This window comes from Lacerta agilis, chromosome 7 (genome assembly GCF_009819535.1).
Source record: "Lacerta agilis isolate rLacAgi1 chromosome 7, rLacAgi1.pri, whole genome shotgun sequence".
NCBI classification, from domain to species: domain Eukaryota; kingdom Metazoa; phylum Chordata; class Lepidosauria; order Squamata; family Lacertidae; genus Lacerta; species Lacerta agilis.
In genome coordinates this window covers 86,048,754-86,075,136 of record NC_046318.1, presented here as the reverse complement: position 1 = coordinate 86,075,136, position 26,383 = coordinate 86,048,754, and the positions used below count along the sequence as shown (strand labels likewise).

The window sequence follows — 26,383 nt, the reverse complement described above, 5'->3', positions numbered from 1 at the left end:
TATTGATGCAGCCCAGAATTGCATTGGCTTTTTTAGCTGCTGCATCACACTGTTGACTCATGTCAAGTTTATGGTCTACCAAGACTCCTAGATCCTTTTCACATGTACTGCTCTCAAGCCAGGTGTCACCCATCCTGTATTTGTGCCTTTCATTTCTTTTGCCCCAGTGTAGTACTTTACATTTCTCCCTGTTAAAATTCATCTTGTTTGCTTTGGCCCAGTTGTCTAATCTGTTAAGGTCATTTTGAAGTGTGATCCTGTCCTCTGGGGTATTAGCCACCCCTCCCAATTTGGTGTCATCTGCAAACTTGATCAGGATGCCCTCAAGCCCATCATCCAAGTCATTGATAAAGATGTTGAATAAGAATGGGTGGAGGTGGTGGACTCTCCTTCCTTGGAGGTTTCTAAACAGAGATGGGTTGGCCATCCGTCAGGGACAATCGAGCTGCAATTCCTGCACTGCAGAGGGTTGGACTAGATGGCCCTTGGGGTCCCTTTGAGCTCTACAGTTTTCCGATTCCTCTCCCCTCCAGGCTATTCACAGGCTACAGGAGGGAGGGAAGCCAGATTCAAAGGCTGGAACAAGAAGCTAAGAAGAGAGGACATGCGCCAACGTGCCGAAGTTGTCTGCAGACGCTGGGCTTCTTGGGGGACAAAGGCAGAGAGGCAACCCGTCTCCACTGCCCCCCATCCCCACCCAAGCTGGCCCTTGTCTGGCCACTGCAGGATCCTGCCAAGAACCTGCAGAGCCTGAGACTCTCCCAGCCAGGCTGGTCTCTGCTGCTCTTGCCAAGCCAAGGAGCAAAGGAAGGGGGGGCAGAGGGGGCACCCCCCAAGCAAGACAGGCCCTGCTTTGACTTTTCCTTGTGCGCCTTTTAATGCATGGCTTCTCCATCCTTCAAACCACCCCCAAAGTGATGCCCCAAGTAGGCGGCAGCAGAATCAGCAGCCCCCCTCCCCCCCCCCCAAAAAGAGGTAATTTGTTGAAACCAGGGTCCGTAGGAAATCCAGTCTGAACCAAGGCTGGTGCCCAGTGGAGACGCCAGGAAGGCCCAGATCAGACAATCTGGCCAAGGGCATCCTTGCCCACCCCCCTTGCTCAGTTTCGCCCGGCAGCCCTGGGGGAGAGGGGAACAGCAGCCCTCGCAGCCCCCCCCCCTCAGGGCTGCTTGGACCAGCGGCAGGTGATGAGGTGCTGAGGATAAGCCTGAGTGTCATTGAAGATGACAAAGATGGCTGGGTTGCGGAGGTTGTCCACGGTGCTGTCGTAGCGCCGCGGCACGGCTTCCCCTTCCCGCAGGGGCGGCGCCCGCATGCCCGGGTTGCCCAGCGCATAGTCCCCAGTCAGCGTCTGCGTCACAAAGATGTACTTGTTGCCATCGCTGCTGGAGGGGGAGTACATCTCCTGCACGGAGACGACAGCCTTCACGGCAAAGTAGACCCCGTGGCCGTAGCGTGTGGCTGGAGGGAAAAAGAGGAAGGAAGAGGGGGCTCGGGTCAGGGCCGGCTGAGGAGGAAATGGGGTGCATGTGCTCTGTGGAACCCCTGACTCTTCCCGAGGTCTCCCCCAGCCCCAAATCACCTCCTGCGATCCTGCCTAACCCCTGCAAGGCTTGGGGAGTTACAGAGCAGCAGGCACATGACCTGCAGTTCCTCATGTGTCCACCTGGGGGCTCTGCTCAGAACACCCAGGGCTGCCTCAATACTCCAAGGAGGGACAAGCCTTGCTGTTTTCCAAAGCATGGCTGGTGAAGAAATCTCACCTTAAGAACATGAGCAGAGCCTGCTGGGTCAGGCCAAGAGTCACCAGGATAGTCCTGTTCTCACAGGGGCCCACCAGATGCCCCTTACAGGAAACCGGATCCGAGCACAAGAGGAACTTTTCCCTCCTGCAGTTCCCAGCAAGCATTGCTGCCTCCAGCCTTGGAGACAAAGCATATCCATCCTGGCTAGTAGCCATTGCTAGCCCTCTCCTCCCTGAATCTGTCAAATCCTCTTGCAATGCCAAACTTCAAAAGCTAATCCTTCCCTCTGTTTATTATATACTTAGTTTATTTCTTACATTTATAGACTACGTTTTCTCTACCAAGGATCTCAAGGTGGTTTGAATGGTTCTTCTTCTTCTCCCCATCTCATCCTCACAACAACCCTGCAAGGTCGGTTAGGCTAAGAGATGGTGACTGGCCCAAGGTCACCCAGGGAGCTTCATGGCTGAGTCGGGATTGGAACTCTGCTCTCCCAGGTCCTAGTCCAGGCATCAGCAAACTTTTTTTGGAGGGGGCTGGTTCACCGTCCCCCAGACCTTCTGGCGGGCCAGCCTGCACGCTCACACACCCAGCGGAGGGGGCTTCTCTCTCTCCCTCTCTCCCCCAGCCCCTCCCCTCCCCCTGCCTCCCTATGGTGCTGCCGGAGCAAGGGCTGGCTGGCTCCGGAGAGGCGCTGCCCAAAATGGCGCTCAGCCAGCTCAGCCCTGCCCCCTCCTCCTCTACGCAGGGCGGGAAGAAGCCAGGAGGGAGGGAGGAGGCGCCATGGTGTGTGAGAGGGAGGGGGGAAATGGCCCCCCAAAAAATGGTGGTGCAGGAAAAAAAATGAACAAAGGAATCCACATGATCCACGGAACATCTGTGGGCCGGATCCTGAGGGCAATTGGGCCGGATCCAGCCCACGGACTATAGTTTGCTGACCCCTGTCCTAGTCCGACACTCTAGACAAGGTGTCCATTTCCAGGCAGGAGCAAGTTCCCAGGGACGTCCGAATGAGAGCAGAGAATCATAGAATTGATTGGAAGGGTCCATGGGGGTCAACTAGTCCAACCCCCTGCAATGCAGGAATCTTTTGCCCCCCGCCCATGACTCTCAGATTCTTTTGCCCAATGTTGGGGCCCAAACCCTCAGATCTGGGCTGGGGCCCCGGCGGTGGCCCTCCTGGGTGCTGCCGGCTCCCTCTCCAGGCACCCCAAATACAGCCCCTTCCCACCCCGTGGCTCACCGTTCTTTCCGCAGAAGCTGCGGTTGAAGCCGTGCAGGCAGATCTCGCGGCTGGACTCCTCTGTGGTGCCGTGGAAGAGGAGGCGCTCCACGTCCCGGCGCCCACAAACGTTCAGCAGGGCCACCTTCTTCAGCTGGTACTGCTGGTAGAGAAGAGGGTGCAGCAGCTTCTCCACCTGCCGGGCACGGAAGGAAAAGGAGGGGCCATGAAGGCAGAGGCGGCAGCAGAGGCAGCGGTGGTGCAGTGGTTAGAGTGCCGGACGAGGACCCAGGCCAGACCTCAGCCACGAAGCTCACGATTTGCGTCAGGCTTCGGAGAAACGCAGCCATTCTCGGAGGAAAGGTGTTCCCAATTAAGCTTCCCTCCTACTCCCCCCCCCAAGTCATCTCCGTCACTGCCCCCTTCTTGCAACCTGATCTCGCAACCACTGAGCCTTCCGCTCTCCTTGCCCTTGGAGATATAGACTGGACACTCTCAGTCTGTTCTCTCTCTCTTCCTGTTCTGCTTCTCCTAGCTGTTCCCCACTCAGCTCTTCCCAGCTGTTGTTCTCCGAACTATGTCCCTCTGCAAACCAATTCTCTAAATCTATGCTGCTCCACTGTTCCTGGGCAGCTTCAGGATCCTGGTCAGAAGCAGGGGGGGGGGAGGTTCCCACCGTTCCTCATCAGAGCTGTAATCCTCAGTTGGGTCTCTGACAATTTGTGACCCTGCACCAACTCACTGCTCCCGGTCTACTTGCTAGTTAAGGCATCATGAACACCCAGAAAAGATTCGAGAGGTGGGTCAAACAACCGTGTCAGCCCCCACTGGTGTATCCAATTCTGGGTAGCAAATTTTAAGGAGGACGCTGACAAGCTAGAATGTGTGCAGTGGAGGGCAACCAAGATGATCAAGGATCTGGAAAGAGGCCTGATGAGGAACGGTTGAAGGAGCTGGGGATGTTTAGCCTGGAGAAGAGGAGACTTTGAGGAGATAAGAGCCATCTTCAAATGTCTCAGGGGCTGTCACAGGGAAGAGGGAACATGCTTATCTGGATGGTAGGACTCGAACCCATGGCTTAAGTTGACAAGAAAGGAGATTCCCACTAAACATACAGAAAAACTTTCTTGACAGCAAGACCTGTTCAGCAGACTCCCACGAGAGACTCTCCTTCCTTGGAGGTTTCAAAGCAGAGCTTGGATGGGCATTTGTCGGGTCAAGCTTCTTGCCAGTCTAATTCCAGCGGAGGCACATGAGTGCCCATGGGTGCCACGCTGGCTCCCCTTGCTCCACAGCATCATGCCCCCGGCTGTGCCAGACCAGTGCCCCCCCCCCAATACCTTGACGATGCGGATCTTGTTGTGCATATCCTCCAGGGTGTCGTAGAAATGGCGCACCGTCTCTCGGAACTCCTCTGTTCCCTCCACAAGCTGCACCAGCTTCGCCTCCCCATCGTCCAGCCCCACAGGGCCAGAAGGACCTGCAGAGGGGGGCACTGCCCGTCAGGAGGAGGGTGTGGGCTCGGAGGGGCCCCCTGCCCACGCCATGGCCCCTCCCCACTCACTATATTTAAGGATCTGGTGACTTCTGTTTCAGTGTATCTGAAGAAGTGTGCATGCACACGAAAGCTCATACCAGGAACAAACTCAGTTGGTCTCTAAGGTGCTACTGGAAAGAATTTTCGATTTTGTTTTGACTATGGCAGACCAACACGGCTACCCACCTGTAACTTGGGCCAAGAGGCAGCCCATACAGCCCTGGAGGGGAAGGCCACACCTGAAGGGGTGGCAGAGCCTACCTGGGAGGCGGCCAATGGGCACAGTGCGGGCACTGCCCAGGTTGTACTCCTCCATGCGCTCAAAGTCGATAGCGAAGGGGCGCCCGTCAAAGAAGACGTCCAGGTGCTTGAGCCCCCGACCCCACGCCTGTTCCAGAAGGGCGCTGGCCTGTGCAGAGTATGGAGTAGAGGACCCCTGGGGGTCCCAGTGCACCCAGCAGGCGTTGCCAGGGTCCCCCGCAGCCTCTGTGCGCAGCAGCCGGGTGAGCAGCAGCGCCAGGTCCCGCGTGGCGGCCACGGGGTAGTCGGCAAAGCCTCGCACCACGGCCACGTCCCCATCCAGCGAGATCCGCACGGCGTGCTTGCGCTCTAGGTGGGCCAGGTAGGCGAGGCAGGGGGGCGCCAGGGAGCGCAGAGCAGCGTGGGGCACGATCTCCTCCCGCACCTGGGCCCGCAGGGCAGCCTGCAGCTCCTGGGCCAGGGGGGCCGCGTCCTCCTCTGCCCCCAGGAAGACGGCCACCTGGGCCGAGTCGGCCACCTGCCTCGCATCCTCCAGGGAGATGTTGAGGGCCGAGAGGAAGGTGGCGTCAGCGCTGGGCTCCTGCTCCTGCGCCCAGCTGGTGAGGGAGAGCTCCACGGCCCGGCGCAGCTCCTCCTCCTCCTGCCGGGCGCTGTCCATCGACTGCTGGATGGCCAGAAGTAGCTGTGCCTCCTCTTCCTCCTCGGCTGCGCTGCTCCGCAGGGCCAGGGGTCCTTCCTCCAGCGCCCCCTCCTCCTCCTCCTCGGCATCAGTGCCCTCCGCCCTGGCAGCTGCAGGGGCCGTCTCTGCCCCCTGCTCAGGGGCTGTGTACAGGTCCTCCTGCTCTTCCTCCTCCACCGTGATGTTCTCCAAGGACCTGGGGGGCTGGAGGGCAGCCAACAGACTCTTGATCTCTTCTGCGGAGGGAGAGGAGGCCGTCAAGGGCCAGAACGTGGGCGGGGAGGGGGGCTCACTCGGAAATGGGCTGCCCTCGCAAGCACACCCACGCTCCCCCCCCCAGCTAGAGGGGCTCCCCAGGCCGGCTCCTCTGTACGGGGCCTTCGAGGGAGAAGGCAAGGAGACACCCCCCCATCTCAGAATCGTAGTAGAGTTGGAAAGGGTCCTCAGGGCCAGTCCAACCCCCTGCAATGCAGGAATCTGAATATTAATAGTAATTTTATGATTTATTCCTCTGGGTCTCTGTATCTCTGGCACCCCCAGATGCGCCGGGGGGGGGGGACGACATGAGCCTCTGCTGGCAGGCAGCTCTGGAGGGCCATGGGGGTGGGGGGAAGGGACGTCTCTCAGGGGCAAGAAAGGGCAGGAAGCTCAACCCCCCTCCATCACGCCAGCCCCACAGCACCTCTCTCCTCTCCATAGTCGCAAGAGCAGGCAGGCAGGAGAGGAGTGCAGGATCTTACCCAGGTTGGCGTCACTCTTCTCACCAGCTGCGCCCACCGGGGCTCCCAGCCGCTCCTGCCCATGCGGGGAATCTCGCGGGCAGCTCACTGCCAGCGGCTCCTGAGACATCTCCAGTTCGTGCTGGGGAGAAATTGGGGGAAGGAAAGTCAGAGGCATTCGCAGAGCCAAGCAGGGTCCGGTCTGATTTCAGAGTGGATGGGGGGCACATGTTGAGATTCCTGCACTGGAATACATGACCCACGGGGGGGGGGCCTTCCAACTCTACCATTCTATGATTCTATGCACCGTACCAGAAAATAAAAGGCACATAGCATATAATAATAACAATAATTTTGTTATTTATACCCCAGCCATGGAAGTAAAGTAAACCATGAAAGTATAAAAGAAAAGTGAACAGGTCCTGGAAACCCACCTTGAATATATTTTCACCCCTAGGGAAAATTATTCTTGTTGTTTGTTAAATTTATACCCCACTTTACATCCAAAATTCACAGGGCAGTTTAAAACGTAGGAACATAAAGTGCATAATGTAATAAAACAAAAACAAAAAAATTCTGCCCCCCCCCCCAGGTGTGTTTAGAAGGCCACAAATACAACCGAAGGCCTGGGGAAAGAGGGATACAGTAGTTTTTTCTGGTGCCTAAAGATACGTAGTGGAGACACCAGGTGAGCCTCCCCAAGGAGTCCCATAAAAGGGGAGTCACTGCAGAAAAGGCCCCCCCACTAAGCCCCTTGGCCTTCACATTCCCGGGGGGGGGGGTCTCCTTCCCGCTTTCCTCCGGAGCTCCCTTTTTCCAGGGCATCCTGCCCCCCCCCCGAAAAAGTGCACCTGAACCCACCTGCGTCTCTGGGGGGCTCCAGCGGACCCTCTCCAGGCCGATGGTGCAACGGAAGCGCCTCTCCAGTTCCTGCACCGCCTCCTGGCCCCGTTTCTCCTGCAAGAAGCGGCTGATGCCCGGCAGCTCCAGCGTCACCGTCTGGGTGTGGATGGCGCTGAGCAGACTCTGCAGGAGCTCAGCTGCCGCCTGGCAGGCTCTGGCCTCCCCACTCAGCTGCACGGCAGGAGGAGATCAGAAGCCACTTACGACATTTGCATTCCACAAAGGTCCAGCTCAAAGCAACTTGCAAGAATCACAACAGCGTTACAGAACAACAAGCGTGGCAATCGCTGGGCAGTTCAGTCACGTCTTGCACAGGGGCCACGTTCCAGGAGTGGCACACATATGAAAAAACACATACACTGGAACCTTGGTTCTCAAACTTAATCCATTCCAGAAGTCCGTTTGACTCCCAAAACCGTTCGAAAACCTAGGCGCAGCTTCCAATTGGCTGCAGGAGCTTCCTGCACTCAACAGGAAGCCACGTCAGACGTTTGGCTTCCAAAAAACGTTTGAAAACCGGACCACTTACTTCCAGGTTTTTGGCATTCGAGAACCAAGGTACAACTATACTCAAATTGCATCTTTGGGGGGAAAACAAAACCCAGGCATGAGTTGCAAAAAAGAGCTTTAAATATCTCTGTCTTGCTGGCCACTCAACACGTTGGCTCTGGAAAACTAGGGGTGCTGGCACAAGTTCTTCCAGGATCTCCGAAGCCCTGCAAGATCTTCTGAAGGCAGCTCAGAATTGGTGTGCCCAAACAGCTTTGCCCCCTCCCCAAGCAAGGCAGAGAGAGCTTAGAAGCTGTTCCTGCACCAGGTTTTTCCAGCGCAAAAAGAGCTTCTAAGCTCACATTTTATTTGCAGGATCTCAACCAGGTACGTTTGAAATCACACAGATTAGGATGCAATGATACTGGAGTCTCAAAAACGAGCAAAAAAACTCATCAAAAGCATTAATACAATTCAGGAGTCAGAGTGATTCAGAATAATTGGAAGGAGCTTTTGAGTGGCAGGTGACATCCTCTCTCTGGGAAGCAGAAGACACATCACCTTTCCTGCCAGGGGCTCCCCCAAGGCGGCGTTCAGCATTCTCCCCCTCCCCATTTTATCCCCACAGCAGCTCTGTGGGTCTGTGACAGGCTCAAGGCCACCCAGCCAGCATCATGGGTGTAGGGGGAGGGGAACGTGGCCCCCTGCATCCAGCCCCACTTCCAGCCCCGTTCCCAGGAAGCCACGCAGCAGCCAGACAGGACAAGGGCAGATTGGCACCCAGCCCTCGGGGGCTCAGAAGCACCCCCCCCCGAGGCAGCCGGCCAGGCATACACCTGTCTCACAGACTGCACCCCGCCCCCCAGGCTACAGAGCCCTCCAGCCCCAATGATCTGGGGCAGAGTGGGCTGCAGAAAACCAGATGTAGGAGGAGGGGACCAGCCCCTCCTGGAAATCAAACCCTGATCTGGCTGGGGGGCCCAGAGAAGGGAGGGGCGGTGGGAGGAAGGTGTCCCGTCCCCACAATAGACATCCTGGGGCAGGGGGAATTGAAAAGAGAGGAGGGGGGCCATGGGGCCCACAATGACGTGGCTGCTGCAATTCCTTCTTGGGGGTCCCTCCCCGCTCTGCAGCTCTATGGCTCCGGGGCTCCACCTTGCTGGGGACGGGGAGCAGGATGCCTGCAGGCCCTCTCCTTACCCGCAAGCCTGTGACGTCGTCTCCTTCCAGGGGCAGGAGGGTGACGCTGCCCATGCCCTCCATCACGTCCTGGTAGTACTTTTGCAGGTAGCGCAGGGCGCCCGGCTCCATGGCCACCAGGCTCTCGTCGGGCATGCTCTCCTGCAGGAAGGCCGCCAGCCGGGCCCGGTTCTCCGCCTCCATCCCAGCCAGGGTCAGGCCCTCCAGCTGCTCCCCGCCCTCGTCCAGGCGCACCAGGCAGCAGGGAAGAGCCTCCTGCAGCTGTGCCCAGCGGGGGGAGGCCAGGGCTGGCAGGTGCCTCTCCGACAAGGGCAGGGCGAAGTGGCCCAGGGAGGAGCCCAGCAGCTCGGTGGCCAGGCGGGCCGTCTCGGGCCTCAGGGCCGCCACCAGCACCTCGTCCGCAGCAGGGAGGAAGCAGGCGCCCAGCCCCCGCTTGGCCAGCATCTCCGCCAGGTGACTCCGCACATCCTCCCGCCGAAGGAAGTCCAGGACCCAGGCAGAGAAGGGCAGGCGCTCGGGGGTCACGTTCTGCAGGACCCCCTGGACGTGCTCCAGCAGCCGCTTCTGGCGCAGTGGGTCGCCCCCCGAGACGCGCAGGCCGGCTTCGTCCGGGGCGATCACGCATTCCGGGGCAGGGGTGCTCAGCTCCCGGAGGACCAGGTCCACCTGCAGCAGCTGCCGGGGAAAGGCTTCCGGGAGGGGAAGGAGGGCGAAGGGGGTCCCCGTGTCCCCCGGAGGGGCTCCGTCCACCCCAGCCCCTTCTTGCTCGGGGGGCTCCAGGAAGTCGTAGTGGGGGGAGACAGCCAAGCTGCCGTCCTGGAGGCGGTGGGTCTTCTGCAGCACTTTCTCCACCACTGCAAGGGAAGAGGGAGAGGAGAGCCGGGTGAAGGAAGGAGAAGTGCCATCACCACGACTGCGGGGGAGCTCCCAATACTGAGCCACAGACTCACAGAAGGGTAGAGTTGGAAGGGGTTCCGAGGGTCATCCAGCCCCACCCCCTGCAATGCAGGAACCGAGGCTAAAGTATCCCTGGCAGGTGGCCTTCGCAGCTTGGAAAGAAAGGGGTCCGGAGATGCAGAGATTGAGGGTACATTTTATCAAATGCGGTGGACTTGTAAAAGGGTAAAAGTTTTGGGAAATGATATATAATGAATTGGGGGGATAATTCAGAGGGAAATTCCCAGGTGCCAGAAAAGACTATTTATGTATACTACTACTGCAGCCCATGTTTTGTTAGCCCAAAAATGGAAAAGGAGTGAGGTCCCAACCAAAGAAGAATGGCAACTTAAGCTGACAGAATATGCACAGCTGGCAGATTTAACATACAGGTATAGAATATGAACTATTAAAAATTTTAAAAGATGATGCTGTTAAGGTGCTACACTCAATATGCCAGCAAGTTTGGAAAACTCAGCAGTGGCCAGAGGATTGGAGAAGATCAGTCTACATCCCAATCCCAAAGAAGGGCAGTGCCAAAGAATGCTCCAACTACCGCACAATTGCACTCATTTCACACGCTAACAAGATTATGCTTAAAATTCTACAAGGCAGGCTTAAGCAGTATGTGGACCGAGAACTCCCAGAAGTGCAAGCTGGATTTCGAAGGGGCAGAGGAACCAGAGACCAAATTGCAAACATGCGCTAGATTATGGAGAAAGCCAGAGAGTTCCAGAAAAACGTCTACTTCTGCTTCATTGACTATGCAAAAGCCTTTGACTGTGTCGACCACAGCAAACTATGGCAAGTTCTTAAAGAAATGGGAGTGCCGGATCACCTCATTTGTCTCCTGAGAAATCTCTATGTGGGACAAGAAGCTACAGTTAGAACTGGATATGGAACAACTGATTGGTTCAAAATTGGGAAAGGAGTACGACAAGGCTGTATATTGTCTCCCTGCTTATTTAACTTATATGCAGAATTCATCATGCGAAAGGCTGGACTGGATGAATCCCAAACCGGAATTAAGATTGCCGGAAAAAATATCAACAACCTCAGATATGCTGATGATGGCAGAAAGTGAGGAGGAATTAAAGAACCTTTTAATGAGGGTGAAAGAGGAGAGCACAAAATATGGTCTCAAGCTCAACATCAAAAAACTAAGATCATGGCCACTGGTCCCATCACCTCCTGGCAAATAGAAGGGGAAGAAATGGAGGCAGTGAGAGATTTCACTTTCTTGGGTTCCATGATCACTGCAGGTGGTGACAGCAGTCACGAAATTAGAAGACGCCTGCTTCTTGGGAGGAAAGCAATGACAAACCTAGACAGCATCTTAAAAAGCAGAGACATCACCTTGCCGACAAAGGTCCGTATAGTTAAAGCTATGGTTTTCCCAGTAGTAATGTACGGAAGTGAGAGCTGGATCATAAAGAAGGCTGATCGCTGAAGAATTGATGCTTTTGAATTATGGTGCTGGAGGAGACTCTTGAGAGTCCCATGGACTGCAAAGAGATCAAACCTATCCATTCTCAAAGAAATCAGCCCTGAGTGCTCACTAGAAGGACAGATCCTGAAGTTGAGGCTCCAGTACTTTGGCCACCTCATGAGAAGAGAAGAATCCCTAGAAAAGACCCTGATGTTGGGAAAGATGGAGGGCACAAGGAGAAGGGGATGACAAAGGATGAGATAGTTGGACAGTATTCTCGAAGCTACTAACATGAGTTTGGCCAAACTGCGAGAGGCAGTGAAGGATAGGCGTGCCTGGCGTGCTCTGGTCCATGGGGTCACGAAGAGTCGGACACGACTGAACGACTGAACAACAACAAATAGAATATGAGAACAAGAAGAACGTACATCTAAAGACGACTGGAAAATGTTTGCTGAATATATGGGTGAAAATTACATTCATTTAAAACTGCTGGTAGCATGAAGATAAATTCAACAGTGTAAATAAGTTTTGATGGATGTAACAATGGATTACTGAATGGTTTAGTTCATGTAAAATATGCAGGGATGTGGGATATGCAAAATGAGCCACGGAAAGAGAAGGGAAGTCACTGATTTAAGATTGTTTAAACGTATATTTTGAAATGTAAATCAGAAAATTTAATAATAATTATATGTATGAAAAAAGACAAAAAAAGGGATCTGGTATTGCAAACACCGGACCAAACAGTAGCAATGTTGATGAACCTGCCTGGCATGCGTGAAGCCTGGGGGACAGCTGCCCCCATTGCTCTCCCTCCAAAGAGTCTGTCAGAAGAGGCACCCAAAGGTCACCCTGGACTCACAGGCACCCACAAGGGGTGTGGGCACAGATCAATGCTGCCTTAAACCAGCCTGAGAACATACGCAACAGGATCAGGCCTGTTCTCCAACCAAGCGGAAGTTTGCTAGCAGGACCAGAGTGCTGCAGCAGCAGCAGCAGCAGCAGCACTCCCCAGAAAGTGGAATGCAGAGGCTGACCGTGGAGATGGGACCGCCAGAGGACCAGTCCCCCCCCCTTGCAGTCAAGGTCAGCCACCTCCTGCAGGGAGACAGCGCAGGAGGGACACCAGAAGGACTAAGCTGACGAGTCCCATCAGGTCAGGCTGCCTGAATTTTTAACACTGCCCCCCCACCCACTCAGGTTCACGGAAGATGCCAGCAACACCCCCCCCCCGCCACCCCGGCCTTCCTGGAAGAAATGCTTCTGCAGAGTTCCAGGCTCACCCCTTACCTGCTGGGTTCTGGAAGGAGATGACAGCCACCGTGGCCCCCCGAAGCAGCCTCACAGCCCGCACTGGCCCCCCACCGCTGCGCTTGCTCTCAAAGTACAGCTCCAGCAGGTCCTGACTGAGGGGGCTGTGGCCGGGGCCCTCCCCACGCTGCACCAGCACGCTGTCCGTCTGCTCCACCCAGTCCAGCGCCAGGTGGGCTCCGTCCAGCGGCCGACTCTGCACATGCTCTGCCAAGGCCAGGAACTCTGCCAGGAAGAGAGGGAGAGGAGACCGAGTGAAGGGAAAGAAGCAGAGAGAAAGAGGAGCCCCCCAAGAGGCACAGAGCTCCCCTGAGGAAGTCAGAAGGGAAGCAGAAGCCTCCCCCCCCCGTACCTGCGTTGCTGAACGGACTGGGCAGCTGCACCAGGGCCTGGTCCCCCCTGTGGCTGCGGAAGACGGAGTAGACACCGCTCTCACAGTTCAACATCCTCTCCACGTAAAGCTCCACCAGGTCCCGGCTGGTCTGGGGGTTCAGGCCCTGCAGGACCACCTTCCCATAATCCCGAGGAGCAGCCGGGTGCACCGTCAGGTGGGCGTCCTGCAGCTGGTGGTCCGTTCTGGAGAGGACCCGCTGGGCGTCTGGATGGAGAGCGCAGGAGGCCAGAAGGTCACCTTGCAAGCCGGGAACCGACAGAAGAGAAAGCACCAACCCAGCAGCCCAGGACCTCCATCCCCAGGGGCCCAGAGGCTGGAGCGTCAGCAACAGGCAGGGCAAACCTGTTTCTCCCAGGTGCTGCAGGGCCCCCTTCACCCCTAGACAGCATGGCCAACCGCCAGGGTTGGTGGGAATTGCATTGGCACCTGGAGGGCACCACAGGTTCCCTGCTCACTCCGGTTTGCAGCAACACCAGCGCAGCAGAGCACCCCTAGATTATCTGAACTCTCAGATCGTATACCAAGGGCCAGGCACCTCACTCCTGCTTCCCATGGAACAGCAGGCTGAACTAGATGGGCCTGATCCAGCTGCAGGGCTCTTCTGGTGTGTAAAGGCCTGCTTCCAGCTCCCCTTCCGGAAGGGGAGCTGCCCTCCTGCTTCCCCCTTCCCTCCCCATGACCACTGTGAGGTCCAGCTCTGGCGGTTCCCTCATTGCAAGAAGTGAGGTTACAGGGAACCAGGCAGAGGGCCTTCTTGGTGGTGGCGCCCGCCCTGTGAAACGCCCTTCCATCAGATGTCAAGGAAATAAACAACTATCTGACTTTTAGAAGACACCTGAAGGGAAGTTTTTAATGTTTAAATTTAAATTTTGTTTTTATTGTTCTGTTGGGAGCCAGCTAGTGGGGCTGCGGAAGCCCAGCCAGATGGGGGGCGGGGTATAAATAATAAATTGATGATGGTGATGATGATGAGACAGTCGCCTTTCTCCAGTAGTAAGGCTGATAACAAGTGCTCCCTCCGCCTCTTTTGTGCAATACAAATTTTATTCCATGTTCACAGACCACACAAATTTCTCTGGCGTGGCTGTGGGAGACAATCACTGTCTACAAAATGGGTATCTGAAGAAGTGCGCGTGAACACGGAAGCTCATACCAATGACAAACTTAGTTGGTCTCTAAGGCCAGTAACGTGAGATGAGCGCCACAACCCCAGAGTCGGACACGACTGGACCTACCGGTAATGGTCAGGGATCCCTTTACCTTTAAGGTGCTACTGGAAGGATTTTTTTTATTTTGTTTCGACTATGGCAGACCAACAAGGACACCTACCTGTAACTATACAAAACGTGAGCAACAGTCTCCAAGGAGAGGAACCGCAAAGGATGGAAGGAGTCTCCTGCCAGCCAGCCAAGACTCCGCATCTCCGGGTTTCCCTTTCCATTTCCTGGGACGCACTTGGTCAAGAGCAGGCAGCCCCCGCCCCCCCTGCCAGGCCAGGCCACCCTCACTCTGAAACCCCCCCCCCCCGCTGATGTGCCAGGGGGCTCCTACTTTCACCAGTAAAGGGGGAGGGACGAGGGAGCTGCAAAACACCCCAGACCTTTTTCCCCAAAGAAGAAAGTTGTTTTGGTGCACTTTGGTCTGTTTGCAACTGTTGTAAGAATTTATAAAGGGTTCGATTCCGGGTGGGATCCTGAACCTCGGCAGGACGTTATTTTGAAACCCCTTCCTGCGCAGCGGGCAGGAGCCTCCTGGGAAGACGCCGCTTTGCCGCGGGAGGAGCCTCCTGGACGGCTCCCCTGCCCCCGGGGATGCCGACTCACCCTCGGCGCTTTCGAAGGTGAGCGTGGCGCGGGCGCCCCTCCGGCGGCACCTCTGCACGGCGCCCCCGCCCGAGCGGCGCCGGTTCTCGAAGTAGAGCACCAGCAGCTCGTCCGCCACGTCGCCGGGGACCCCGCGCACCTCCACGGCCGCCGCCATCGCGCGCGCCACCCAAGCGCCTCCCGGGAAGCGAAAGCGAAAGCGCCTCGGCGGGCGCAGGAAGGGGCGGGGACGCGCGCGCGCGCCCCTGAGCCCCTCCGCCCCTCAACGGCCACGCGCAGCCCCGACGGCCCCGCAGGGCTCGGCGCCCGGGCTGAGCTCCCTGCGCCCGCTGCGCCGGCCAAGAGCCGCCCGTCCCGGCGAGGGAGCTTCTCCGGCCGAGCTGCGCGCCGTGGGCATCCCCGCAGCTGTCGGGGGGGCGGCGGACTACAACGCCCACAAGCCTTTGCGGCACCTTCCCGCCTCCATTGCCTGGAGGCTGCCGCTTCGGGGGCGGACCCAGGGCCCAGAAGCATGTGGGGAGGGCAGGGCGCCACCCGTCTCTCCGTCGAGGCGCAAAGATCCTCCCCGCGAAGGGGGGCAAACAAAAAACCCCAGCGGCCATCCAGATGTGGCTGGAGCCCCCAACATCTGGAAGGACCCTTCCCGGCAGTGCGCGCGCGCTCTCGCCTTCTCTCTCTCCGGCGCCGACACTCGGGATCCCACTGCGCGCCGGCTCTCCGTCCCCTTTAGAGATGCTCGTGGCGCGCAGCTTGAGCGAGGAGGGTCTGCTGCCCTGCCCTAGTGCGGGGACTGAATGCATGGGGACTAGACCGAGGGGGGGGGTGCTGTCAAGAGGGAGTCAGTCCCCTTTATTTATTTCGTTTCCATACCACCTCTAACTCCCAGGGAGCTCAAGGTGGTCTGCATGGTTCTCCTCCTCCCCGTTTCATCCTCACAACCACCCTGTGGGGCAGGTTAGGCTGTCCATGAGGGAAAAGCCTCTGCACTGGAACTTAGAATCATAGAATCACAGAACTGTGAGGCTGGGAAGGGACACTGACCGCCATCTAGTTCAAATGTATTGGGAAGCGACAGAAAGAAAAACCAGGAGTCTGCCTCAGGGTTCTGTCCTCTCCTCCATGCTTTTCAACATCTACATGCAGCCGCTGGGAGATCATCAGGGGGTTTGGGCTGGGTGTTCATCAGTATGCGGATGATACCCAGCTCTACCTCTCTTTCAAAATCAGAACCAGTGAAGGCCGTGAAGGTCCTGTGTGAGTGCCTGGAGGCGGTTGGAGGATGGATGGCGGCTAACAGATTCAGGTTGAATCCTGACAAGACAGAAGTACTGTTTTTGGGGGACAGGAGGAGGGCAAGTGTGCAGGACTCCCTGGTCCTGAATGGGGTAACTGTGCCCCTGAAGGACCAGATGCGCAGCCTGGGAGTAATTTTGGACTCTCAGCTGTCCATAGGGGTGCAGGTTAATTCTGTGTCCAGGGTGGCTGTCTACCAGCTCCATCTGGTACGCAGGCTGAGACCCTACCTGCCCGCGGACTGTCTCACCAAAGTGGTGCATGCTCTAGTTATCTCCTGCTTAGACTATTGCAATGCGCTCTACGTGGGGCTACCTTTGAAGGTGACCCGGAAACTGCAATTAATCCAGAATGCGGCAGCTAGACTGGTGACTGGGAGTGGCCCCCGAGACCATATAAAACCTTGAAAGATCTACATTGGCTCCCAGTACATTTCCAAGCGCAATTCAAAGTGTTGGTGCTGACCTTTAAAGCCCTAAACAGCCTCGGTCCAGTATACCTGAAGGAGCATCTCCACCCCCATCATTCAGCCCGGACACGGAGATCCAGCGCTGAGGGCCTTCTGGCGGTTCCCTCACTGCGAGAAGCAAAGCTACAGGGAACCAGGCAGAGGGCCTTCTCGGTAGTGGCGCCCGCCCTGTGGAACGCCCTCCCACCAGATGTCAACAAGAAAAACAACTACCAGACGTTTAGATCACATCTGAAGGCAGCCCTGTTTAGGGAGGCTTTTAATGTTGAATAGATTATTGCATTTTAATGTTCTGTTGGAAGCCGCCCAGAGTGGCTGGGGAAACCCAGCCAGATGGGCGGGGTATAAATAAATTATTATTATTATTAAATGTTTGACGTTTTATCGTGTTTTTAATATTCTGTTGGGAGCCACCCAGAGTGGCTGGGGAAACCCAGCCAGATGGGTGGGGTATAAAATATAAATTTATTATTATTATTATTTTCCAAAAGTGTGCTGATGACATCCCTGAACTGGACCAGAGAGGCATCGCTTGGGGTCAGATGAAGAAGTGTGCATGCACACGAAAGCTCATACCAAGAACAACCTTAGTTGGTCTCTAAGGTGCTACTGGAAAGAATTTTTTATTTTATTTTGTTTCAAATAAATAGGTACCTTCTCTTTGAAGACGGGAGGTTCAGTGTCTTATAAATTATTATAAATAATTATTACAAATTGCTATAAATTATTACAAATTGCAAGCCATCCCTGCACTTGAAACTTCAGCCCCGGATGCGCGCGCAGGCTGCAGGCTGAGGCTTCACGCACGGAACGTGAGAACGCGCTCCCTTCGGCTCATTCACGTCGACCAGATTTTCCCACGCAACCCTTTTCGAATTGGTGACTCTAGCTGTCAGTCCGAGCCCCAGAATCTGATTGGTCCGACTGCCTTCCTTCTTCCCCTCCCTTTCATTGGTTGACTCCGTCGCTTCAACCGCTCTAATCCCACCTCAAAATTTACTTTAGCTAGGCTTCGTTGGGAGCGGCTGATTCGTCAGACGCCTCGTCCCTCAACCTGCCCAGTCCAATCAGCGCACATGTTTATTTGTTGGGACAATGTTTTTCCCGCGGAGGTGATCCCGCGCTAAAAGCAGCGCGCCCTCTGGCGGCGAAAACGGCTTCGGATGGGAAGCAGCTCGGGGCAGAGCCCTGCTTGGGTGGCCGCCCCGAAATGCGCCCGGCGTCCGTCCCCCCATGATGATTGATGGTAGTGGGTTGGGGTCCCCCCTTAGCTGCCCTGGGTTTCCAGTGGGGCAGGACTGGTGATCCAGCTGCCCCCTCGGACGCCGCGCGCAGGGAAAGCGCTGCTGCTGCGCTCCTGTCCAACAGACGGAGGGGCGTCCATTGGGGCGCTTCGGTGCCCCCCCCCCACCACCACCACCGTGAGCGCAGCTTAGGTTGGTCGAGAAGCCTTTGGGTTGGATCCATCGGCCGCTGGGCTCCTGGCGCAACCTGCCTTCAAGGTGCGCTTTCCCTTGCCCGGAATCCAGAGCTTCAGCAAGTCTCTCCGAGAGGGTGCGTGCGGGTCTCTTTCTGGTCGGGCTGTGCTGCTGCGCCTCCTCCACCCCCCTGCTGTATTTGACTCCTGGCCACGCCCCTCCACCTGACGCTCCGCCCCCTGGAGGAAAGCCCCCACCTGCGCAGCGCCGCCATCCCTTGACGCCGAGCTGCGCTGGGCGAGCCACGGAGCTGCGCCGAAGCCCGTCAGGTGAGCCCGGCGGCGGCGGGGGGGGGGGGGCGAACAAGGGGCTCCCGGGCCCGCGGGGTCGTGACGGGAGGGGGGCGAAGTCCGGTTCCCAGCAGCGCTGCGGGGGGGACGGGGACTGCGTGGTCCTCGGAAACAGCGGGATCCTAAACCGCGCGGGGGGGGGGGAAGAGGTGATGCTTCCGCCGGGGGAGGGACGCCTTGGTGCGCCACAGCGGGCGGGGGCCCCGTCGCGTCACCTGGTCGCCCCCCCTCCCAATTCCGGCAATGGGGTCCTGGTGGTGGTGTTTTGTCGGGCGGGGGCCGTCGAGCTGTCCCGCGGCGTCCGGGGCTGCAAGGCGAGGCCGGCCGGTGTCCAGCCTCCTTTTCGGGGGGGGGGCGGCCGGTAGGGGGCTCAGCCCCTCTGGCTCTCCCCGGAGGCCTGCAATGCGGTGGGGCGGGAGGGGGGTCCGGGGCGTGGCACGGCATCCCCCCCCCCCTTCCCGGCTTCGGAGAGCAGCGCAGGCACCGGCAGCCCCGCGCGCGGCCCGCGCAGGTGACTCTGTCTGGAGAGGCTCCGTCGGCGCGGAGGGAAGGATGGATGGAGCCGGAGAGAAAGGAGGAAGGGGCGCGGATAGGAGAGGCGGGCGGAGGCCGGTGGAGATTTTAATTTATCCCGTCCTCCTATTAAAAGAAATTCCAGCCTCTAAGGTAGCCTCGGGAGGCTGTTTGGGAAAACCCAGCGCGGCCTGAGCAGCATCAGAGCAGAAGCAGTGCCCCCCCCCCTCAAAAAATACGGGATTAAATCATAAATGAAACCTGGCCCAAATGAAATGCTGCCCGTGGGGCCTGGGCAGGTGGTCCTAGTGCAGTGGTGGGCCGGGCAGTTTTGCTGCCTTCAGTATTGAAGACTTTCTGGCATAGGAGCCAACTCCTAGGGACAGAGGTCCCTTGCCCCCCCCCCATAAAATATTTGAAAAGCTTCCCCCCAGTTGATGGGCATTGACAGTCAAATGGTTTGCATGACCCATTCCTTGTGATTGATTAGGTGGGACTGAATTTACCTGCCTCCCCCCCCATATTTTTTCAAGTTAGCCCCCCTGCTCTCTGCCTTTTCCTTTTGTTTGTTCAGAGTGGAGTGATTTGTAAATTTCTTTAATATCTTTGGGAAGAGGCTTTTTCTTGTCTTTTTAGAAGGCGGTTGGAGGGGAGGGGGGTCATGGCATAAACCCCAGGCTGTGGGGGGTGGGAGGAAGAAGCCAGAAGGAAAAAGAAGTCGTTTGGTTCCTGTTGGTTCTTAGTCTATATATCCTTGATCTGCCGCTCTGTCCCCCTGGACAGCTGACAGCTTTGAAGAAGGCAGGACACAGGCAGGCAAAAGAGTCTGATTCAACGGGGTGGTGAATCTCTCTCCCCCCCACACACACACACACCGCACTGGCTGACCCCCTCCTGTGGTTTTGCAGCTGGCTTGGCCTTGCGGGAGTCACACTCAGCCTTGCCTCACCACATGGGTTTGGTGTGAGAGAGGAGAGTTGACTGGCATGGTTGCCTTCAGATGTGTCGGACCACAGCTCCCATTTGCGCCAGGGAGCTTGGCCTCACGGGGAGGGCAGGTGTCATTCACAACATCTGCTGGAGAGTACCAGTGTGCTACAACCAGGGTGGGTGATTGGGCACAGCCCAGTTCCTCCTTGGTGCTTGACCAGGGCGCTGTGGTCCCACAAGTGGGCAGGCAGAATTAGAGCCCCTGTGCTCAGTGCCTGGGCCTTGGCGCATGGCACATGTCCTCCATGTAGCTGGGGGAGCCTGACGTGTGTCCCAAATGCAGCAGCTGCCTCTTGTCAGCGCTGGCTGGGTGGGAGCAAAGGGTCCTGGCCTGCCAAGTTGGCTAGTGGGGAAGTGGCACAGAACCACAATGCGCTGCGAGGGGTTGCAAGGCCCCACGGTTCAGCAGTGAGCTGGGGTCTGCAAAATGCTTTGGCCCTTCCAGTCTCCTTTGCAGCCGGCAGAAATAAGCTCCAGCCCAGCCCTCACCGCTGGTCCAGGGCCCAGATGACTTGGGTACGTGCGGCGGTGGCCCCTGGGTGCCCTGATGGGGCCGGGCAGGGCTGCTGCTGCTGCACCAGAAAGTTGCCTTGCTCAGTGTTTGGGAAGAGGAGGCTGCTGCCCCCTCCCAGCTGCTGGGCCTTCCCCTAGGAGGAGGAAGGGGCACCCGTGCTGCCGCTGGGGGGTGGCCGAGCAGCCCACCCTAATGGAAGCTGAGTGTGGTGCCAAGTCTGCCTTTCAAAGAGTTGTAGAGTTGGGACCCCAAGTGTGTCGCCCAGAGCAGCTGAAGCTCCTTGGCAAGTTTGCTGGTCCCCCAGAGCAAAGGATCCCAAGGGAGCGAGGCCACATTTTATGGGGTCAGTCTGTGTTTCTGAAGCTGGGAGAGAGGTTTCAGACTTCTTCAGGCACAACAAGTGTCCAAGGCTCACCATGCAAGACAGAGAGCGAGGGCTGAGTCTTCTACATTTGACCATTTTCGGTCTGCCTTGCGTCACCCAGGTGCACAAAGCATGAGGGGAGGGGAAGAATCTCCTTGCCAGGTAGAGCAACCATTTCATCAATGAGAGCGCAGCATCCGACCATTGGCTCAGACTTCTCAAGCCGCCCCTCCAGGCCAGAAATGAGACAAGGGGGAGCCTTTTGCTCCAGATTTTGCTGCATTTCTGGGGGGGGGGGTGTTTGACCAGGACAGTGAGATAGAAGGGAGATGGGAGGACGGCATTGGGATCCAGATGGGTAGAGAGTGGAGCGTGTCTGGTGGAAGGAGGGATTGGGGCCTTCAGTGTCTGGGACAAAGGGAAAGCAGCTTGATCTTGTGGAGAAACAGGTGCCTTGGGGCCAGTTGGTTTAATGGCCTCTTGGTTATCTGTCAGCTTTTAACACTTGGAAGCGGCTTTGCATGTGTGCTTTATTTTTAAAAAAGAAGGAGAGCAGAATATGAACGGAACACATTCCTTGCCAGCGCGATGCTCTTCGCCACAGATACAGCGAGGGGCTGTTGCTCTCCAGATGGCAGGAGAGAATTCTGGGATGTTCTCCTGTGACGACACTGAACATGCTGCTCGCTCGAGGGTGGGGAATGTCTTCTTGCGCATGGATCGCTCGGGGGGGGGGGGAGCGGAGCCACACGCTCAGTGTGCTAAGTGGGGCTGCTTTTCTTGCACGGCGTCAGTGCACAACCCCGCAAAATGCGTAGAGAGAGGCCGTTGGCATATATTAAAGCGCGCATAAAACGTTCCGTCTCAGGGGAGTGAGGGAAGCTCCTTGGCCTTGGAGGGCCAGAGAATCTATTGAGTTGGATGTGGAGGTGCTTCTGAGGCAGGCATCCCTAACCTTCAGCCCTCCAGATGTTTTGGACTACATTTCCCATCATCCCTGACCACTGGTCCTGTTAGATCAAAACAGGGCAAAACATCTGGAGGGCCGCAGGTTGGGGGTGCCTGTTCTAAGGGGAGGATGCCTGGCCGGCTGGCCTGTATTCTGGTTTGGTTTCTTTCTAGGTGATTAGGCTGGATTTTGGGTTTCTCTTGGCCGGTTTCCACAGTGCAGGACGTCACATAACACATTTCTGAATTGGCTCTCTGTGTTTGTCATCTTGGTCTCAAAGCACATTTTGCAGAGTGCAAGACACAGAGAGTTGTGAGGTGAAATCATGGCGGGAGAAGGGTTGGGTTTTGAGAACCCCCCTTTTCCTCCCTCACCCCCTGAGTTCTCCAGAACCCTGCACTTGAAGGGGGGCTTCTGGGGCCACAGAAAGGGGGTCTCCCCACCCGTATGACTTGAGCCTTCAGCTGCTGTGTGAGGCTGGCATGGGAGAAGGTACAGAGTGGGGCTCCTGCCCCTTGGAGCATCCATGTGTGGGTCACCCTGTTCCGCTGACGGGGCTGTTCCTGCAGAAGAGCTCCTTTGGCTCTCCTTGGTCCCTTTGTGGGTTTGTGTGTGTGTTGCCAGGCCTCTCTCCTGGACTGGCCCTGCAGTCTCCCGCTGGCCAGGCTGCTGCTTTCTCAGGCTGCAGGCGGCACACCCCAAGAATTGGTCTTCAACTGCCCGTCTCTTCAGTGACCCTTGAATCCCAGGCCCTAATGAAAAGCAGCAGGACTGGGTCGGGCTTGGAGAGAAAGGCCGCTCTCCGCAGGCCCAGCAGAGGAGGGGACCCGCTCCAGCCCCTGGCAGAGATGCGCAGGCAGGACCCAAGAGCCGCCGGGGGGGGGCGCTGGGTGGGTGGGGGGACATCTAGCCGGACCCGGGAACTTCGCTGCTAGAGCTTCCCTTGGCGATAGCTTATCCACCTTTGCAGAAAGGACCCCCACCCCCAGAATTGGTTGCCTTGTCCCCTGCCGCAAGCCTCATCTTTAAAAAGAGGGGGCAGCTGATGTTGTTTTTGCTCTTTGTAAGAGGGGAGGGGGCCCTTGGGGTTTCTGTCGTTTTGGTGATGCAGAAAGATCCAAGTTCCCTGCAGAGGTTCCCTCGAGCCTGGCCTTCGCTGCCCCCCCCTCATGGTGGCTGATTCAGCCCGGGGCATCTCGGTGCCCCCTCCACACAGTGGGTGGGCCGAGCGAAGGGATTAGGGTCGCTGAGGCCAGAAATAGGCCCAGCTGGGAATTAGGGCGCCTTAAGCTGAAAGCGGATTACGAGCTGGGGGGGGAGGAGGGGACGGCGTAGCCCCCACCCCACCCCGTCCTCAGGTGGCGCTGCCACCCGTAGGGGTCTCTGTGTGCCCTGCGCGGATGTGGAGCCTGGTGACGTGACAGGATGTCACTGGGATGCTTGGCCTTTGGGAGGGGGCGCCTCTCCCTCCACAGCCTCCCTGGAGGGGGGTCTTTGGCTGGCCTCCTTCCAGGCGAATGCTCTGCCGTCCCGCTTGGGCTTGGCGTCTCTGCTGGAGGGGCTTCTTGGCTGGCTGGCACTGCAAGTGGCACCAACAAGGGCTCCTTCCTCCCCCCCCCCCCGCAGTTCCCAGTCTGCCATCATCCATTCTTAGGGAGTCTAGAGCAGCACCCTCTCTGGGGATGGGGAAAGGAAACCTCTTTGGGTGGTGCCTAGGGGGCTGCTTGGGGGTCCCTCTTGGGCCAGGGAGCAGGGGCATAATTATTGGCCAGCTGCAGCCCCCCCCCAAGCCTCCCCCCTCCCCTAGTGCAGCCAGACAACCTGCACCACCCTGGCCTTGTTTCAGTTCTCTGGGGAAGCATTGGAGGAGCCCAAGTTTCCTTTTCTACGAACAGCTGCCTGGTCCTCTCCCAGTTGCTGACAGAATGGGAGCATCAAGTGTTGGGAATGGGGACTAAGGCGAGGGGGCCTGAGGGGGGGGGCAAAAATGCTGCTTTCCTCCCTTCCCTCTTGCAGCTCCTGGCTAAGTGGCACAACCAAGCTTTCCCCATAGCTGGGGACAGCAAAAGTGGCATAGCATGTCTCTTGCTGCTGGCACATCCTGGCATCTTCTCTGTGCACCCCCACCAGCCCTCCTGCTTGGTCTGAAGGGGGGAGGGAGCAACACCCCCCCCCCCCATTTGCTAGGGCTTTATCGTGGACTGCTGCTGCTATCTGGGGTTCTTGAGCAAGAGATTCCATGCAGAATTCCTCCTCCGCTTATCTGTTTGCCCTTCCTGATTATCTGGGGTCTGCTCTGCCTTGCATCTCGTGAGGGGTCTTGTTTCTGGGAAGGTGCCTCCCCCTTTCATTTCCTTCAGTCCATGCTTCAGGGCCAGCTTCCCTGCCAAGGCTCAAGCTGCTTCCGTCAGCTGCCTCTTCTTGCTGCCCAGTCGTTGCTGCTCCATTGCCAGCTGCGAGGAGGAGTGCTGCAGTGGCCTTTTCATACTGCGGGGAGTGCTGGGCTCTGCCTGCTACATTCTGCTCACACAAGCAGGCAAGTTACATCTGCTGCAGGGGGGGGCTCTTTGCACCCCAGCACACATTGTGGGGGTTCATTTTACAACCCTGCTTTAATTTTTAAAATATATATATATTGACATGTTTTCCCCTGCCTTTTTAAATGAGAGGTGCAGCACTGTTGAATCAAAAGAACAGAACTGGAATCGTAGGAGGTGCCCCCCACCAATGTTGCAATGGACCTGTGCTGAGCTGCGGTGGGTTCAGTCTGCATCAAAGGCATTGCTAAGGACATCTAGCCTGGCAGATCTGTGCTCCTCACCAGTTCTTCTGACAAGTTCCTGCAGTCTGGGAAAGTCCAAAATAGTTATGGGGAAAGCACAAGTTGAGCATGACAGTGATAAGTGGACATCCCATAAAAAGTGAGCAAACAGTGTCACACTCAATGCTGATTGTGAAAGAGCCCAGAAGTGTCCCGTGGTGGGCGCAATTCGCCCATTTCCTAACAGCTGTCTTGGTCTTGCGAAACAAAAGTCAGGGTCCAAGAGACAATCTGGCCCCTGTCAGTCTATCCAGGGAAACAGCCTTCTCCTCTAATCTAAATAACCTGAATTACTCAAGCACTTGAGATTTACTGTTTGGGGCCAATAAACCATTTCTTGGGCTTTTTCTTGTTGCATATACAGTAGTTCAGATTGTGCTCATCAAAGGCAGAAGAGCGCTGCTGCCTCCTCAAAGGACACCCAACCCAGACTGTGTGACCCTCCCCCCCTCCTCCTTGCAAACTCTGCGCTCTCAGCCAGGCATGGCCATGTTTGCACATTGCAAGAAGTCAGGGTGGCTGTGCCCACTTGGGAGCAAGGGGGGGGTCCTTTCTACCTGGCCACTCTTCCCCAGATGTGAGGGGAAGAAGCAAAGCACAAAGCCACAATTTATTTAATTTATATGCCACCTTTCCTTGCCCCTTTTATTTTCACAACAACCCTGTGAGGTAGACTAGGCTGAGAGACTAGACTGACTCATGTTCACCCAGTCAGCTTCATGGCTGAGTGGTGATTTGAACCTTGATCTCCCCAGTTCTTGCCTGTGACACTTCCGTAAAACTGTTTCTGCTAATACACCACTACTTGGAGAACCGAGGGCCAAATCAGGGATCCTGGCTTCTCCCTAACAAGCCAGGGCTTACAAGGCAGCAACAAGACACTGTCTGAGGCCGGCTGGTGATTTAGACTTCCTGGGGAGAACAAAGGCACAGGAAGCCAAGGTTCATTGCACTTCCTGGTTTGTTGCCCAGCCCTGGTGAGAAGCGAAGCAGGAGGACGTAGCAGATGCCCCCGTGTGCTGCTCTTTCCCGGTGAGCTGGCAACCCTGGCAGCTTTTCTCAGTTGCTGGAACGAGAGGCTGAACCTTCACACTCTGCTTGCAAATTGTGCACCTTGAATCTGCGATGTCTTTGGGATTATTTGAAATCCTCCCTTTCTCTGCGGATGGAGCAAAAACCAGAGTGAGCTTTGTGTCCTGATCCTGGGCATCGTTACTCAGAGGGAAGTCCTGTTGATTTCAGGAGGACTTTGCTCCAAGGAGGTGGACACTGGCCGTCTCCACCCTGAGCAGCTGCTTAAAGCAGGCTCTGGACTTTGTGCCGGTGGGGCTGCCAGGATCCTGCAGGAGCACCTGCAAGTGCCTGTTCTGGCAAGGCGTTGAGGCCCAAGCGTAAAGAGGGTGCCCTCTCTCATATGCTTCTTGTCTGTCGCTGCCAGTAAGGGATGGGGTCCTGCTGCTACTTTGGCAAGATGGTCAACCCCCCCCTGCCCCCATTATCATCTTGAGGGGAGTAGATGCTGGATCCCCTGAGGAGATGGGGGAGTTCAGAGGTGAGCAGAGAGTGTGTGCGGCAGCAAGAGGAGAGCAGCTTCCCTGGAGAGAAGGCGGCTTTGCCATGCTCAGCTGGGATTCTGCAGAGGTGGCAGCGGGGAGAGGACTGTTGCGGCTGTCATTTGACCCCACAGGGGGAAGGGAGAGGCACATGTTGTTGATCCAGGCTGCTTGGCGAAGAAGAGAAAGGGAGCCTTTCGCTCAGAGCTCATGTGAGCAGCTGGGCTGAAGCACAGGGCTCCACCTGTGTGGCAGAGGCGTGGCTGGTGGTGGGCTCAGCTTGGAGATCCAGGACAGGCACATGGTGGTCCCCAGAAGCGAGAGCTTCCTGGCAGGGATGTGAGAAGATGCTCCCCATGTTACAAGTGGGGAAGCAGGAGTGTTTTTTGCTCTGCAGCTCCTGCCCCCGTAGGAATGTCTGGCCTGCTACACACAGGGCTGGTGGTGTTGCTTGTTCTTTGAGAACATTTGCCAGCTGGGCAGGACGGGCAAGCCCTG

General features: G+C 56.9%; 2 protein-coding genes across 3 annotated transcripts in view; one reads left to right on the top strand and one right to left on the bottom strand.

Moving 5' to 3' along the window:
• Window positions 1-1,119: 1,119 nt before the first annotated feature.
• Window positions 1,120-14,816, bottom strand: PARP10 (poly(ADP-ribose) polymerase family member 10). The gene is made up of 10 exons (XM_033156020.1): window positions 14,652-14,816; window positions 12,787-13,032; window positions 12,414-12,659; window positions 8,756-9,609; window positions 7,025-7,237; window positions 6,185-6,305; window positions 4,766-5,680; window positions 4,308-4,447; window positions 2,989-3,163; window positions 1,120-1,461 (listed from the first exon to the last, which is right to left on the bottom strand). The coding sequence occupies exons 1-10, from the start codon at window positions 14,806-14,808 to the stop codon at window positions 1,160-1,162; spliced, it is 3,369 nt and encodes a 1,122-aa protein (XP_033011911.1). The 5' UTR covers window positions 14,809-14,816; the 3' UTR covers window positions 1,120-1,159.
• Window positions 14,817-18,101: 3,285 nt separating this feature from the next.
• GRINA (glutamate ionotropic receptor NMDA type subunit associated protein 1) overlaps window positions 18,102-26,383 on the top strand; it is a 28,024-nt gene continuing 19,742 nt past the window's right edge. The window contains exon 1 of one of the 2 annotated variants that reach the window (XM_033156040.1): window positions 18,102-18,160. The gene's annotated coding sequence lies outside the window, so the exon portion shown is untranslated. The remainder of the gene's footprint in view (window positions 18,161-26,383) is intronic. The other variant, XM_033156041.1, reaches the window with a different exon arrangement.

Bases quoted from the DNA above. Each gene is read 5' to 3' on its own strand.
- PARP10 (XM_033156020.1), bottom strand. From the start codon at position 14,808: ATGGCGGCGGCCGTGGAGGTGCGCGGGGTCCCCGGCGACGTGGCGGAC. The intron at 12,660-12,786 runs GTACGGGGGGGG...TCTTCCTGGCAG, and splicing joins CAGTCCGTTCAGCAACGCAG to AGTTCCTGGCCTTGGCAGAG. The intron at 4,448-4,765 runs GTAGGCTCTGCC...CCCCCTCTGCAG, and splicing joins GCCCATTGGCCGCCTCCCAG to GTCCTTCTGGCCCTGTGGGG.